At 37.4% G+C, this 17,314-nt stretch overlaps 2 protein-coding genes across 3 annotated transcripts in view; both read right to left on the bottom strand.

Annotated features, from left to right (window-relative positions):
• The window catches only part of pi4kaa (phosphatidylinositol 4-kinase, catalytic, alpha a), a 43,565-nt gene extending 40,997 nt beyond the window's left edge, over nucleotides 1–2,568 (bottom strand). For both annotated transcript variants that reach the window (XM_085280351.1, XM_085280352.1), the window contains exon 1: nucleotides 2,104–2,568. In XM_085280351.1, coding sequence (XP_085136477.1) covers nucleotides 2,104–2,202 — 99 coding nt within the window. In that variant the 5' untranslated portion in view covers nucleotides 2,203–2,568. The remainder of the gene's footprint in view (nucleotides 1–2,103) is intronic.
• A 136-nt stretch (nucleotides 2,569–2,704) lies between these two features.
• On the bottom strand, nucleotides 2,705–14,818 carry slc25a1b (slc25a1 solute carrier family 25 member 1b). The gene is made up of 9 exons (XM_085280353.1): nucleotides 14,399–14,818; nucleotides 10,915–11,022; nucleotides 8,328–8,427; nucleotides 7,586–7,724; nucleotides 6,373–6,457; nucleotides 6,082–6,186; nucleotides 5,863–5,978; nucleotides 5,705–5,778; nucleotides 2,705–4,233 (listed from the first exon to the last, which is right to left on the bottom strand). Exons 1-9 carry the CDS (start codon nucleotides 14,508–14,510, stop codon nucleotides 4,119–4,121), a joined length of 954 nt encoding a protein of 317 aa, XP_085136479.1. The 5' UTR covers nucleotides 14,511–14,818; the 3' UTR covers nucleotides 2,705–4,118.
• Between the last annotated feature and the right edge of the window lie 2,496 nt (nucleotides 14,819–17,314).

Below are 17,314 nucleotides of genomic sequence, written 5' to 3'. Positions count from 1 at the left end.
GTTAAAATCATGCCATTCAAACAAAACCACTTTTTGCTAGTTGGCATCTGCAGTAGGTTTTGGAACTAGATGGACTCGTGTGAAATTGACAACCTTAAGGTCATAATTTGTTCCCTCTTTGTGTACCTCTTGCCTTGTTCCTCTTAATTTGAGAGAACAGGGAAGTTGCCCCTCTTTCCTGTCATGAACAGATTAACCTGTTTGAGGACCTTGTTACCCATCAACTACACTAAAAATATCACCACAGATGACAGCTTTATCCTACTCCAAAAGGGGACTCAGAATCGAGCTAGTACTCCTATAGTGAAACTCCACCTTACCATATATTCTGCTACCTTCTGCCAGCAATATTAACGCTATATTTGTCAGCTAAAACTTCTGCATGTGACTATGGATTAAAATATTACTTCAGCCCTCATCACTGAAATGTTTGGGAACAGGATCAGAATTTATTGGTCTCACAGTTTCTTTCCCTGACATAAGACCTGGACACATTGAATACAAGCAGAAGTGAGAAAAACTGAATACACTTGTTGTGTGAGCCATGTTGGATTTGGTAACATTACACAACATTGGACAATGAACTTAAAGTATGCTGACACTGTATTAGAGCAACTGATATGCCCTAGGCATAGCCAAGTCAGAGTGTGTCTTGATTTTTTGTCAACCATTCATTATCACTGTAGTGTACAACAACAAGGAGGTAAATACTTCATCATTCATCTAAATCATTCTGTCAAAGTCAAATGCTGGATACATATGCTTTTGTTAACTGACTGTAAGCAGTTAAAGAGTTTAATTTTTTTACACCCTCAGCCTCTGGACGACCACTTTGGGTGATAAGGTCATGATGGCACGATATAAAATACACTATTGGAGCTTATTGGAAAGACTAAAGATGTCATTCTAGGTACAGATGCTGAAAATATGCAATAAAACTCTTTCTGAAAGTGCAATTGAAAAAATAACTCATGACACGTCAACAGTTTTAAGCAGATATGAATACAACTGTCACTATAAATTTTGGCTTTCACAAAACTTTGAAAACCACAAGGCTAAAGCTATGATTACCAATTATGAACTTATTAACCTTTCCCATTAAATACGAGAAAACAAAAAACTGATAATGATTTGAGCTAAAGTACAATTTTGTCTTGGTCTTAGTTTACTTAATTATTTACAATATGCTTACTGTACTAAACACACACAGACACACACACTATACAACAGCAAAAAAGATGTTGCTGACCAACAGTGGCTAATATATAATTTATATCTTGATCTGTGTGTCTATTTTGAAGGTAAAGAGTTTAAAAGCAGTCATTTTTACATAACTATCGTTGTGTTTTCCTGCCACAAATAAATAAAAATACACGCTACACAAACAAACAAATACATAAATACATTTAAAAACAAATTCATTTTGAAGTCAGCCAAATAAACAGCTCATTGGAACAGCTCCAAAATATTTAGGTGACTGGACAAATCTTGATTACGTCATACATATTTTATTTCTTTATACATCGTATAAATTACAGATAAGTAACGCTTTTTAACATATTTTCATAACACTTGTATTTATCCCGCACCTCTCCTGACAACATTGACTACACATGTTGGTCCATTCAAAGAATGTTCGGACCACAATGATTAAAGATCTGGTGCCACCATATTTGGTAATGACCCTCAAACTAAAAGTTTAGAATACTGTGTAAATGTATAACTGTACATACAGCGGGTGTTCGACTGAATCAGGACACAAAAAGGGTTTGCTTTCCTGTGCCAACATGTACGGATGAAGAGTAAGGATCTAATTGTTCACATGAGGGGAAAAGTTGGGTTTTTTTAAAAGGAAAACTACAGGCTAAAAACAGCTAACGTTAGCCGACATTAGCAAGGTACCAGTGATGCTATGTGGCGCCCCTTAATCCTGAAATAACTCTATAATTTATATATTGACAAAACAGTCATGTTTAGAGTCTATTCTGATTCATAACACAGACCACACTGGTAGAAAAGCGGTCTGTGACGGGTTTTACTGTCAGAGACTATTTAGGCTATTAGCTGGTCACCGGTAGGTCGCTAGTCTAACTGAAGCGTTACCTTGTCTATAGGTGCCTGCCGGTGAGCTGCCAGCGACCTTGCCAAAGACAGGACGGTGTTGAAATAAAATCCTCTGCTTCCACCTCCATTGAGAGACATGTTAACTACCCTTGGAAGAACTACAAACACACAAGCATCTTCTTTCAAGCGTCTCTCAACGAGTAGCTAGTGAATACCAATGACTGTCATTGGGCTGTACTGACAGCTACGGCAGGCATAAGGTCCAAGAAGGGCAAATCGACAATATGCCAACAAATAATCCATCCATGGGTTCCGTAGGATTTTGGAGCTTATCTCAGCAGTCACAGGGCAAGTGGCCATAATGTATATAACAATATAACAGCATTTTATCACATTCTGTCAATGATAGCTAATGTCTGTTTGGTGACTGTTAGCAAAGAAGATAACATTTGTGCACAGAAAACCACAAATAACCACCAGTACTACACACAACAGTAAGTAATCACAAAAAATTAATATAGTACAACACAAATAGCACTATTATTATTATTAATCCTACACATTCAAAGAATACAATGCTTATTCTGACAAAAAGTTAGGAGAAATTTGGATGATGGCTTGAAAGAAAAAAGACCATACCAACAGTCTGATCCATGTTTATTTCTGAGCATTGATATTAGAATTAAGAAGATCGAAGGCACAATACCAGCTTTTAACTCCTGGTATATTTTTCATAGAATATTCACCTGTTAACAAGAAAACTCCAGAAATATTTAAAAATCTGTGACAAAGTGTGATGCTCCTGTAGGGTCTGGTTAAACGGGAGGCTGAAAAAGGCAACATGTGGTAAACATTGTGTCTCCTCCACAAAGAGATAAGATAAGCAAACTAATTTAAAAGGCATTGCATGTAAACAACCAGACTCCGTGTCTAGAACTCCAGTTAATAGCATGGCATTATATTTTCAAGCAGCAGTTGGCACATTGGGTCATCAGTTGATTAAAAAAAAGAAAAGGCAACTAATATTACACAGTTAAGAATAAAAATAAACTGCAATTAAAAGTTAATGAGAAAGGAACGAGATGGAAGGCACTAATAACACCATTTCTCAATGAATGAAAAAAACAACAAAAAACTAACAGTTCGAAGGATAATAGAAGACATGAACTTATTAGACACTGACTGGAACAGAGTAGTATGTGTAAATTATTCTAGTCTTTAGTGACAACATTAAATAATCATTCTTATTCGCAAAACACCACAAAATTCATTATACAGCACGTAGGCACTTTTAGTGACATTAGTAAGTTAACTGATTTAAAACATCTCTGCAACTTAATAGTGAACCCTCTTTACCCACAAACACTTTCTTTATGGAAATGTGCATTTCTAAATAATGTGAACATGTGTATTATCATTTAAAGAAATGCTGCATCTTCCACAACTGGTTACTCTGTAATCTTAGCAAAAAATAATTTTCTGGCACAACTTCACCTGCTTCCAAGGTGCATGGAGAGGATAAAAGAAATCACAAAGCAGATTATTCTGTAATCTTGACTTCGGCCATGCAGTTCTTAATGTACCTGCAGCTTTTGGAGCATTTCACATCCTCAGAATGGTTTCTAACCTCTCTGACAACTTGCATATAAAAGGGGTTTAAATTTTTGATTCAATAAATTTGAGTCAACTCCCCATAATTTTTTAACCTATAGTTTATATATTACATTAGGTAAGTAACTGGTTTGTCTTTGATTCAGTACGTACAAACTTTAGTTCCTTGTTTGTGTTGAGAGCACTCTCAGTTCTCTGATTGAGCAGGGTGAAAAAATGTTCTGTGGAATTTAAAAAAAAAAAAAGAGCATCTGTAAGCAGTGATTCTGCTAGATAATAGTTCCAACTACTGTTTGCTGGGCTATAAATCAATCAAGAACATACCAATCCCTTTCTTTCTTTCTTTCTGAAAAATCACTTGGAGGTAGATATTTGAACCTAGAAACAGGATTTAAGGAGATTGGCCTGTCATGACAGTCCTGCTTATTTAGCACAACTTGATTTTAGTCCGTCTTCCAAACCAAGTTCAGGAGCTTCACAACTTCCTCGTAGATAATGAAGACTATTGCGACATCCATACACACCCGACCCAGCCGAGGCACAGTACCTTTGTAGAACCTAATGAAGTAACAGACAGTGAATGTTACATTAGGCAACCATGATATCAGAGTTTCACAATACTACAGGGTCAATAAAAAATAATTTTAAAAAGTTAGTGGCAATAACTCTGTAAGCCAAATTTAGTCATTTCTGACCAAAAATATCTATATGAAGCCGTAGATCATAGGTGACAGAGCCTATAAGTATAAATTCAGCTTAACTAAAGTTTTAAATATTTAAATGTATAATATGTTGCTACTCTGCAGTAAATTGTTTTTATTTTTGTGCTTTGTATATTCATTTATTCATTCCCTAGTTTTTGTTATATTTATGAAATTACAGAACTGTAATGAAGTAATGACAATGTAAGGCACTTGCAATTATACAGTGCTTTTCTAGTCCTACTAACCACTCAAAGCACGTCAGACTATAAGTCACATTTAACCATACAACAGTTTATTCAATATACTTTGCACACTTCATCTACCTCACACCCAATGTCCAGCCACAAGTTGACCTAACATGGGCGCTGTTAAACTGTGGGAGGAAGCCAGAGCTATATTTTTATTATTATTATTATAGTTGTTTTTTTTTTTGTTTTTTTTTTTTTTACACCTGATGATGTGACCCTAAATGAATTAGTCTCTCCTGGGGATCTTTTGCTTGTTAGACAAATGTGTAAACTGCTACATTATTGAGCCACTACGGGGAAGGCCGGAGTACAGAGGAGAAACCCCCGCAGGCACAACAGAGTGAACATGCAGACTCGACCCAGAAAGAGCCCAACCAGTGTTTGAACCGGTCCCGTGACGTTACAGTGCTAACAACTCCACTACTGTGCTGCTGACTACTTTTTTAAAGAACAGTTATGAAGTGGAGGATAAAATATCAATTAGCAGCTGTAGACCTAGTCTGAAACAGAGCACCTATAAAGCTATACAGACGAGCCATACAAAGTTTCCCTGTGAATCAAACTAAAGCAACTTTGACATTAACGATAACACAACACCTTGAAAAAAATGGTCAAAATGAAGATAAACAGATGAGTTTTCAGTTTGTGTTCCTCTGGTTATCCAAATCTTACATCATTTTGATTCTGAATTGTCTGCAGATGTGTTCTGAGTTTAAATACACCTTTGTTTTTATCATTCCTACAATGAACAGGCTTAATCTCAGTCTATAGTATAAAGTGGGTTAATGGATAGATGGATAAGTCACCACACACATAGGATTCCCTTCCTGAAACATCCTCCAAAGGATGTATGTGTCCTACCAGGCTTGAACCAGGTATGTTAGGCAGATGTGTAAACCACTACACTATGCAGTCACTAACTAAATTACATGATGTTCTCACCAATATAAATGTGGTAACTGACAGTTTAACAGTTCAAACAAGGCCAGATCCAACAGTGAGAATAAATAGATATATATTTAAAACCTTTAAATCATTTTTCCCCAGATACTATATCAACCAGGCACATGAACTTACGCCAGTGGTCCCTCATGCTTCAGGATCTTGACCGCACAGTCTACTGTGCTTTTGTACTTGTGCGCTTCAAGGCCCTGTTGGAAAATATGCATATATACATGTTAGTTGGAAAGCTAAGGGATAAACTAGGAAAACTGGAAATATGTTAAGGTACTAACCTGCATTCTGGTCTTAATGACATCCAGGGGAGTGTTTCCGAAGACACTGGCAGCCCCGGCAATAGCTCCAAACAGTCCAGTTATCAAAGGGTTAATGGCTTTGTTGGGGTCATCACCTAGGCGTCAGAAAAAAAAAAAGAAACAAAAAGAGTTTTTTGTTTTTTTTTTTACTGCATTTTTATTTGCATCAAGTGGTTGCAAATGTATTGACTCCCTTACCTTTGTACCAGTTTCTTAGTGAAGTCATGACATAGAAGCGGATGGCCTGGTTTGAGCCTTGTTTTAGGACAGTGGCTGTTAACCCTTGATAAGTCCCCTTTAGTCCTAAAAGTGCAACAGTAAAATAATCACTTTTTCATGACAACCTTCATTACAGCTTTCATATTTATCACCTAAAATGAATTCATGAACTTCTCAGAAGTCATAAGGAGGATAATTATCTAAATAACACATGTGTATAAATGGTAGGAACAACAGGTGGCAGTATAATGCAACTGAAGCCCTTCTTACCTTGGGATCTAATAATCTCCCTCACCCCATGGAAAAATCCCCTGTACTTTGGATTTGCTGATGTCTGATCATGGATGAATTTGACCTGCAAGGACAAAGCTGAACTGTTAAATGACTGCAGTATCCCATAACTTTAATTTTCCAATTGTGTTCGCACCAGGGATATTAGTTTTGTGTTTTTATTGTGTTTATATTTTCTATTTTGATGCCTGAAGTTTTTAACCGTATAAAAGGTTTATGTTTGATTCCGTTTTAGTTTATTAGTTTCCATTTTAGTATATGAATTAGATGTTAGATTGACTAGAAGTGCTATAATACAACAATACATGCACATCTTACTTCACCCTGACTCATTCTTACTGTATTTCGTTGTGCTGTACTTCAGATCAATATAAATGAGAACCATGAAAAAAATAATTGTGTCATTCCAAAGATTTAACATATAACCTATAAAATCAAATTTATTGCATTTTATGTTTACTCTCTGGGGAGATGATTCAGTGTGAAAGCTTTCATTCTACCTGTTAATGCTTTCAGTGGAATCTTAACCAGAGGAAAATGATCCAATTTAGAGTTCAGCTGTGGGTTCGACAGCCTGTTTACTGAAAATTTAATACATGTAGCAAGTTATGGTACGAAATGGAAAATGCACCTATAATTAACATTACCATTATGCACCACTGTCAGTTTTGTCGATGTTCTTTGTGAATGCATCACTCTGATCCCTTGGTCAAGTGTATTTATTCCTAATAGAGCTAATTAAGGGAGCACTGAAGCACTTTTTCTCAGCATTTAGAGAAATCAGCTAGCCTTTCTTGTGGCTGCCACACAGGTATTTCTGGGTCATTTCACTTAGTTTGGAACCTGTCTAAAGAAACTTTATCAAGGTTAAGCTAACAAATGTACCTACCCAGGCAAAGGCTAAAACTAACAACATTTCCTCTATATTGTTATTTTATGTTACTGTAATACCATGCCAAGATTCATATACCACACAAGTAAGTTTACTTACTCCACTAAAAGCTACATTTGGCTCCTTCCTTATTCACAAGGGACTGCACCAATGGGTTGTTCCATTTATTTGATTTGATTTGATAGAAACACCAGATATCCTTCCTGATGTAAGCCCAGAGAGATTTGTATCTCCACCACACGTAATAAAAAATATTTGAATTGAAACACACAACATGATGTGTTCAACTTATTTTTTTACCTTAATTGTTTCCATAGGACAGACTACAACCACAGCCTCTGCCACTCCAGCTCCAAGGCCACAGAAAAATCCTTGCTTGCTGTCTAGTTTGCCACTCTCATCACGCATCTTATTACCGAGGAACTCAAACATCCCAAATCTGTAGAAGTGAGAGAATTTTTTTAAACAAACTCAGAGATACATTTCATCTCACTTAGAAGCCATTAATAGTAACAACTTTCGGGCTTTCCTATTGTGAATTGCACTAACTAATGAATTAACATTTGGCCTTTCTTACTACAACCATGGCCTGTACTAGGAAACTCCTGAAGAAGCTTGAGGAGAATATAGATTAGGTCTGGATGAGAAAAAATCCTGGCAAATCATCAATTATTATTCACAAGTGACAATCAAAACTAAGAACAAATAAAAAAATAAGCAATTACCTTTATTTACTCATATGGCTATAAATTTTAAATCAACTGATCAAATATTCAGTTAATCATAAAGCAAATACAAATCAATGACAAATCTTTTGATAATATCGTGTGATAGCTACAGTTTGCTTCAAAATTAGAAACATTTTTATTTTGAGTTTTGATGGCATGATGTTATTCCTACACTGTAAAACAAAGTGAAAAACCCTGAAAAAAATCCTGAAGTTAAGTTGGAAAAAAGTTGCTGTAAAGTTAATAGATGACTGTGCACATTCCAAAACGTGTTTAGTGTGCTCATTTGCTTTTTGTTTGTGGCGCTGCAGTACCTGACAGCTGCTTTAGGTATAGAGCCATAGACCAGCGAGCTTAGACCTCTATAAAGACCCCTCACACCATGACCTTTCACTGTCTGCTTCACACAGTCAACTGCAGAGGGAAGGAAACAGGATAAATGACAAGAGAAAAAGCAAAAGGAAGCAGCTTTTAAAAAGAAATTTACTTTGATCCACTGGTATCAAAGATCAGTTGTGCATATGCACAGTTATTTAAAAAAAAAACCAAAAAAAAACAAAACAAAAAAACCTCTAATAAACTGTTAACAGATAAGACTGAATTTGATGGAAACAACAAACAGTCCTTTGTACCGAGGTTTGTACTGTGTACTCAGTTTCAGTACGCAAGCACGATTTGTGCCAAAGTTCATGAGCAAAGATCAATTTACTACACAAACACTATTTGCTAATGTCTGCGCACTCACAATGCTTGTTATTCCAGGTGTGTAAGTCAGGAGAGCTGTGCAAACAGCCCAAAAGATTGCGACAACTTCAAATCAACATAAATGATTAAACAATTAATGATTAACACCCAGTACAGCTGATCCTTAACCGTTTCAAGTAGCCATTAAACAAATACGTTTTTACATCATTGGAAATTCTGCATTGAGCCGAGTCGCGGTATCTTCATGCAAACAACTTTAAATGTGTTTATTACAGTGTTGGTGTTATTTGCTTGTTCTGGTTTTTCATTTTCAAACGCATTTTCTGTATTGTCTACTGTATGTCTCGAGCAATAATTTAAAGATGATGTTTTGTTGTGTTTTTTCTCACCCATCTGAGCCATTATAAGGCCCAGTCCAGAATGCCCATTATCATTGTTTTGTCAATGAGTTGAACTTTTATCTATTATTATTCCATGTTTAACATCCTTTTCAGCTATTTAGATCAGCATGTGCAGCTTTGATTCTCCCCCAGATCCAACAGGAGTCAACTGCCATAAGTACAAAGCCTGATTACTAAGGGATCAACTGTCTTGTGAAACTGGCAGAGCAAAGTTCAAAGGACAGAAATGGTAACTTGGCCCACCTCCTCCACGTTGTCTGCTTGTAAGGGTCGCCCACAGTCATTCAGATCTAGATTAGCCACCTAACGTCAATACCTGCGTATACATAGGTCCTTACCTGACCTGAGAATTGCAATTTTGTATTTTAATAAGTAAAGAAATCCTGAAAGTATTATTCATTCAGATTTTTTCCTTCAACAGTATCTATGATTTCTGTTTAAATAATTAATCTTTGAGATAGATTGAGAGATTCAGAAAGATTTCTATGGTAGTTAGATAAGAAGACTGATACCAGTTTTATCTCTGTGAAGTTACAGATACTCTGCTAAACTGATATCCATATTACCGATGCTCTGAAGCCACTATAACAACACATAAGTTCTATTAAAAATGTTAACTCTACATCAGCACTGTACTTTATGTAATATAAAGTACTGAAGCATCATAAGTAGGGGTGCAACGACACTCGTATTGATAACCGTTCGATACAGTGCTTTCGGTTCGGTACGCATATGTATCGAACAATACAAAATTTTTAATTTATTTTATCAACTTTTCTTCTGACGATGCTGTCTGTGTTGAGCGCTCAGTGGATCTGCGCTCGACAGTGCAGCCTAGGCGGAGTAGTCGAACGCAGATTCACTGAGCGCAGGGGAAGCTAGCGAGACAGAAGCTCTCCTTGCAACATGGCAAATTGAACCTCCCCCACCCTCATTCAGATCTGGCGTTTGGAACTATTTTGGTTTTCATGTGACGTATGACCCTGAAGGTAAGTGCGTCATGGACTAAAGTAAAACAGTATGTTGGATGTGCCACGCAATGCTCAATTACATGGGTGGGAACTAGTGTGTTAGCGCAGTTAGCTCGTTAACGTGTTGGCCGTCTAGCCCCACACACGGGGCGATCGGCGGTAGCTCGTTAACGGAGATTTGCAGTGTTGTGGCGTTAACATAATTTCAACGAGATTAATGCTGACAGCACTAGTGGGAACACAACGAATATGACTGCACATTTACTCCGACAGCATCCTAGTGCAAAGACAAGTGGAAGCAGACAAAAACAACAAGCACGCATGCTACAAACTTTACCCGAGTCATTTAGACAGCCGTTAGCACATGATTCTCCTTATGGGGACCTGATATGTTTAATATGCTGCTGAGAATATAGCCCAGAAGAAGCGTATAGTATAGCTTTTATTTTGGAAAGAGCCATTTCTCTGTAATAAACTCTCTTTTCCAAAGATGAGTGATTCCTCAATCAGATATTTTTATTTTTTTATTACTTTTTTGTTTCAGCAACATTAAATTTAAAAACTGTACTTTTGAGTTAAAATTAATATTTATAATTTTAATAAATGACAAATTAAAAAGGCATGAACATTTTTTTTGTATCGAAAAAATATCGAACTGTGACACCAAAGAATCAAACCGAACCGAACCGTGAATTTTGTGTATCGTTGCACCCCTAATTATAAGGTATGTTAAATGTGGTTTTTTTTTTTTTGAATTGTGATATCATCAAAAGTGCTAGAACTAAATAAAAAAAAGAAAAAGACAATATTAAACAAGGACTCACCAATGCCTTTGTATTTAGGAGGATTGGCCTTTTCATCTAGCTGCAGTTGTGTTTTAACATATTCTGTTGGGAAGGTGATGCAGATCTCTATGCCTCCTGCAATCCCACCTAAAGAACGGGCAAGGAGGAGGGGGGAAAAAGAAAATGCTGGTTTCAAAAGAGTCAAAACGAGCTATTTAAAAGACTAAAAGATTTATTTTTGCAGCTCACACAAAATAAAATGCAATAAATTTAAAAAACAAAATCAATTAAATAAAATACACACAAGATGCAAGCCATGTGACCATTTAAAAGAAGCTCAAAGGAATACAGATAAAAACCTTGGTGTGGTTAGGTGTGAAGGATATCTGATACGGCTTGTAGAATAAAAGCAAGTGTGAAAAGAAAAGTCGCTTTTCAAAAATGTTAGTGAGGTGCACATTAGCATTCACCACATCTACACTGCACTGTTTCACGGATGCCTGCTATACAGTTATTCATGTACAAGTGCAGACTAGCTCCACCTTAAAAGCCTGGTTGCTACAGATCTGCAGTTGAACAGCTAACAAGCATCCTGCAGCTGATTGGCTCAGCTGTTTTTTCAGTTGTTTTCTGACTACAGATACTCCCCTTGGCCCATCTCCAACTCAAGGGGGTGTGTACTCTCCATACACATTAATGTGCAGCAGGATGGATTCAGCAAGGTGACAGCGGACCAGTTCCTCGACTACCCAGAAGGGACAAGTTTAAATTACAAGTAGTAAACTGTCAAAGCATTAAGAACTGTAAAAAGTGGGGTAAAAAGGGGAAAAGCTAGACAAAATATAGGTTGTTTTGGCCAGTGTGCTTCTGGGTTCAATGTGTTGAGAGTATCTGGCAATAATGGGGAAAACTAAGAACTCAGTGGATGAAAATAAAGGCTTTAATGTGCTTTTTCACTCATGTTTACTTTTGGATTCATTCACAAGTTCAGTTCTGTGTTGTTGTGTAACATGCATTCTTTCAAACAAATGTCATGCAGAAAAATCCAACACAACAATGATTCTAGCTCACACGCAAACAAGCAAGTGGGGCTGTTTGTGAAAAAAAAAAAAACCCTTAATTACAGTCTGACTAACCACTGTCTTCACAACAACATCAAACATGGTAGCATTTTGGCTACCAGCCCATTACATAAATGGTGCCATTTATGACACACCCAGGCATAATTCTGTCTAAATAGAAAAAAACAAAACAAAACAAAAAAAAACAGTCTGCATCAAGACGCAGCTGAGTAGTACCTGCAGCTCGTTCCCCATATTGAAGCTGGAAAAAGATACAGAACTGGTTTATTAAGTCCAGCATGTACAGACATGCCGAGCAGGAATTCTGAAACTACTTTTTCCTTTTTAAAATTACTTGCAACAATAACAAAAATTATTTCTATAAAGAGAAGGCACGTGGTTCCTTAGGAAACATTAGAACAGCAATATTTAGTAGTATCTTTTGGAAATGTTACAGTAGGAAGGAATGTAAAACAGACCCAAGATATTACTGGTGTAAAAGGTTATTAACATGACCTGTACTTTTTCAGAAAAAAAAAAAAAAAATCATACATAAGTATTTAATTTACATTTACTTTTTTTTTTTTTTACTTCATACTAGCAGGATAAGAGCGCATATTGTGCCAGTAAGCTTATGAGGTAATAGCAACATATAGTAATTCTAATATCTTTGAACAAGCCAGGCTAATTGCTTCATCTTAATGCTGTGTTAACCAGTGAGTGACATAAAAGTGGCCATGTACATCTTTTACATAGTCTGTGACATCACATGGTGTGTGGATAATCTCCCATTCACACTTGCCAAACACTATCCAAGTGAATAAGAACTTCAACTTTCACATGAAAGCTATATGAAAGCTGTATGTTTGGAAAAATGCAGTGAGTCAAACTGTCAAACTACACCTTAAAAAAAAAAAGAAAAGAAAAAAAAGTAGAAGATGGCATTTCAGTGCCAACAGAAAAATGGGATTTCTTGGCAAAAATGCCTCAACAATAGCTCCATCTATGTACATCACATATATACTGGGTTATTAATAGTGTGTTTTACAGTACTTTTGATACAGCCAGATTATTCCCATTATACACAAAATTGGATATATAAAGTCCTCTTCTAGTGTGCTTCTAGTCAACAAGTGGTCATTTCTGCCAGGATTCAATGAGAGAGAGCAGGAGAACCATATTTGTGGCTGGCATGTTGGAGAATGCATGCAAAGGGTGAGAGAGCAATGTGCTTTGTCACTGTGGCTCATTATAGGGAACATGGAGAGCTGGGCCTTTGAGGACACCATACACAGCCAGCACATCAGCAGAAAACACCCACTGAACTGCTGACTGTGACACAGAGAAAAATCACACGGACATGTGCGGCTTTATCTTTGAACTTTTATAACAAGTTTCACAAAAATGGATTAAAGCTGGACCTAAAAGCAAAGTTCAACAGAAAGCTCCACTTGACATTTATAATCTAGGACCAAGCTTAATTGATATCTGGCATACAACCAGATCCTAATGTTAAAAAATAAGCTTAGTAAAACTGGAGCATGTGTGTGCATGCTAACAATGTTGCAATGTTGACTGTCCTCTAGTTAGTACACACTGAGCTGTGCAAAATATGTGTATGTCACTGACTGACCCGTGAAACCTGCAGGACACCAGAGTTCATTTCACTCAGCTGTCTGAATGCTAGAGTCTACAAGTCCCAGATCATACCAGCTCCTCTGGCCCCAAGCTGAGGAGCAGGGTTTGTCACAGCAGGTGCTCTGTGCAGGCAGGTAAGTGTTTTGTACCACAGCAGACTCACATGGACCTTCTGTTCATGTCTTAGAGGCCATAATTATTCCTCTGTTTAGAAATACTTTAAATTTTGTTCTTACCACATCAGAGTTTGCTTGCTGTAATTATTGCTCCTATTCAGACTGAATCCTGGTTTAATGTTGAACTCTGACATTATTTTTTAAGACACTTGAAAACTTCAGATATGTTTATCTACCCGCTATTTCCTGATTATGGTGTTCACAGATAAGCCTGCTGCAGTCGACTATAAAGGGTGGACTGCTAACTTCTCAAAATAACCATGCTGTACTTGTACAACAGTATAATACTTAGCAAAATAGTAAGACGTGTGCAAAACCCCCTTTCCTGGATCCTGGGTCATAAAGAGGCAGACTTATTTTAAGTTTATCATTTACCAAATTGCTAAATGTTTTGGCTGAACAGACCAAATCTACCAAATGTCAGGTTTTCTACAACAAAAAGAGAAACAAGCAAACACTTTAGCCTGAAAAGATAAAAAGAAGATAATAATAGTGATAACACAGAGGCTGAGCAGCAGATGTTTGCCGGAGACACTAGGAAGTGATTACTGCTATGCTCTGATCCCACCTGCAATTAAAGGCTCACTGTTGAAACTTCGAAACAAGTTGCAGGGCGGCCTCTGCTCAGTCCCACATCAACTTTCTTACCTGCTAAAATGGCCTTGCCGGGATGGGTAAGTTTGGCTTTCCCCGCGGGAGCTGCAGCAGCCAAACACTGGGGTCTGTGAAACGGGCTGACAAATGTGTTTTGTCCAGACATGACTGCGGTACCCCGGCCTAACTTTCTTTTTGAAGTCAATCCGGACCTCCTCTATCGCCGCAAACTCAGCCAGCTGTGAGTCCTGGTGCAGTCTGGGTGTTCAGTGCAGCGGCGGCGGAAAAATAAAAAGGCGAGCAGGCGGTGCTGAACATTGGACTTTTGATGCTGGCTAAGAGTGCATGTCTGTGTACTTTTGACAGGGAACTTCCCTCCGTGCCATACAGAGGTTGGCAGCATCGACTCAGTATTTATTCAGGGCGAGGCAGGACGTGTCACTTTCCCCCCCAATACCGCACAACGCCATGTTTGTCACAAACATTTAAGGAGGACCGGCCTCATTAAGCGACATACTTGACACGCCTTTAGAGGGCGCCGTTTCTCTTCTTTTCATTCTTCTGTGCGGCGATTAACCTCGTATAATTGGACTTATTTCCGCCACCTGCTGGGCTGGAGTGAGTGTACAGTACAGGACTTTATTCTGCAATATTGCAAAAACAGAGTTTGTACAAGTTCTAATGAACTTTAAAGTCAATATTTCATATGACTACCTTTATTCTTAACACGGACTGAACTTTCTTATTCCTTGTTTCCCTTCGTCAAGACAGTCACCTTGCCACTGAGACCATTTCTGATGAGGAGTCAGTAACAGCATATGGATAAACTATAGGGTTAGATTCACCTCTTAGTTCCTGTGCAAATCTTTTTCCTTTTTCAGATTACTTTGAAAATCTGCTGTTGATTTTTTTTAATGGTCCTAAGTGACTTAACAAACAAACAAACAAAACATGTGTCTGAAAACTGTAAGGTACAAGGACTTGACTGAAAATGACAAGCAGCCAGTGTCCAGTGAAACACTCTAAATGATGGAAAACTATTTCACAGGACCACTTTAAAAATTACAATAAGGTAACTTCTTGGAAGTAAAATATGATGAACTGTGCAGTGGCTCAAGACCTCCGCACAGAGCTCTAGCTTAACCATTAATTTTCCTATAGCTTATCTAACATCACATTAACTGAAGTTGGATGAAGTTAAACTTTGATTTGTATTAATGTTTAACCCTGTACCCATTTCTTCAAGAGGCTTTGCCTTTTCCCAGATGCCATTTGGGGACAGAGAGAGATTGAAGTCCTCCCAGCTTCTCATCACATCTGAGGGTAAAAGGTCTTTAACATCCAGCCTTATATGTTAAAAGTGATGCAGAGTGCTGCAACAGACTTTTTTTCTATATGTGCTTTTGAAAAATATAGTAAATCATCCTTATTCTTAATCAAAGATATAATAAAAGCATAAGTCTGATTAATGTGCTGCATGAGAAATGCAGTTTGAGTAATTAAAACTGTTCTAATGTCTGGATTATGTAGACATGATCCAGTTTGGACCTTGGAAAATAATGGTTCTAATGACAGGCCTCTGTCACACTGAGAGTCTGACTTTGGAGTGAGTGGGTGAGGGAGGGAGGGAGGGAGGGAGGGAGCAAAGCTGAAGAGCCACAGATCTAAAAGAATATCTGATTTTAACATGACTGATTTGATAAAAGAAATTGTACTGAGTATAGTGTGATCAATAAACACTGAGTTTGAAGTGAGAGAAAGTATTCCTTTGTATTTGAATTAAAAAGGGATTTACTAAAATGGATGTACATATGAGAATAAGCTAATTGAAATAAAATTGCATAAACTGAATGAAACATGAACTGAATTGTATTTATATTTGATTGAATGTTCATATGTAATAGAATTTTCAACACAAAGAATAACACAGCAAAGAAGAAAATGTAATTAAGTGATTTTAAAGTTTAAACTTTGCTTTAAATCATGCATGTGGAAAAGTCAGAGAGAGGATGATAAGGTGTGACTGGACACCGGGTGATTAGTAGTCAACAACAGTCTATGGATGTCAGAGTGGGTGAGGCCAGATGTCATCTCAGAAAATGTAATGTCCAGAAAGAGAAGGGATGACTGGGTATAAAAATCTTGTGCAGATGAGATAAAGATTTCTGCCCTTTGTAAGATGTTCACGGCCGAAAAGTGCTGCAGAGATGCCAGAGGATTTAACAGCTGCCCAAACTATTAACCTGCAAATCGGTCTTGTATTTTTTGCCTTTTCCTCTGCTCATTTTTGCCGTGTTATATTATAGAATCAAGAGGACTTCACAGAGCACAGAGATAAGCACAACTTCAGATCTGGATGTGCCTGTTCTCTCCAACTTTTCTCCTCACAAAGATCAGACAAAAGTTAGCATTAGCTCAGAGTAGGTTCATTAGATAAGTATAATTCAGATGATTTGATTCCCCCTTTGCTTTGTTCTTGCTAAATTGTTCTAATAAAAAAAAATCTAAGGAGTGGACATTCCCTTTTTAACCCTTTGTGAAACAGTAAAGGTTAAAACCTGAGTATTAATCTGCATTAGTATAAATAACTCGTACAGGTTACTCCAGCCCTTTAAAAGTAACTGACCCTTGGGGCTTAGTTTTCCAACCTGTTATATTTAACACAGTTTGTTACCAAGTGCACTAATCTACAGGGCAGTTGTCGGAATTGGTGTGGCTGGTAAGATACTGACCGGGCATGTAAAACTACTCAGAGTCTGGTTTTTATCTGTGGAGGCAGGGTAGACACATGGATGACTTTTGAGGCAATTAGAACTGGGCGAGTCCCCTCAACCATCTGCCCCATTTAAGCTCTGTATTGCCAACTGGGTAATACTCATAGGATCAGAGATTAGGATTAGTTAGAGAGCGGATCCAGACTTCCTGTATTGGAGTGCTGGTCCCAGAAATAGACAAATGTTCTTTTGAGTG

Source organism: Mchenga conophoros, linkage group LG7 (genome assembly GCF_057382185.1).
Source record: "Mchenga conophoros isolate Kocher_MC1m ecotype Shallow Benthic linkage group LG7, M_conophoros_male_GT1.1, whole genome shotgun sequence".
Taxonomy (NCBI): domain Eukaryota; kingdom Metazoa; phylum Chordata; class Actinopteri; order Cichliformes; family Cichlidae; genus Mchenga; species Mchenga conophoros.
The sequence above is the reverse complement of the archived record's forward strand: the minus strand, read 5'-3'. Positions and strand labels throughout refer to the sequence as shown.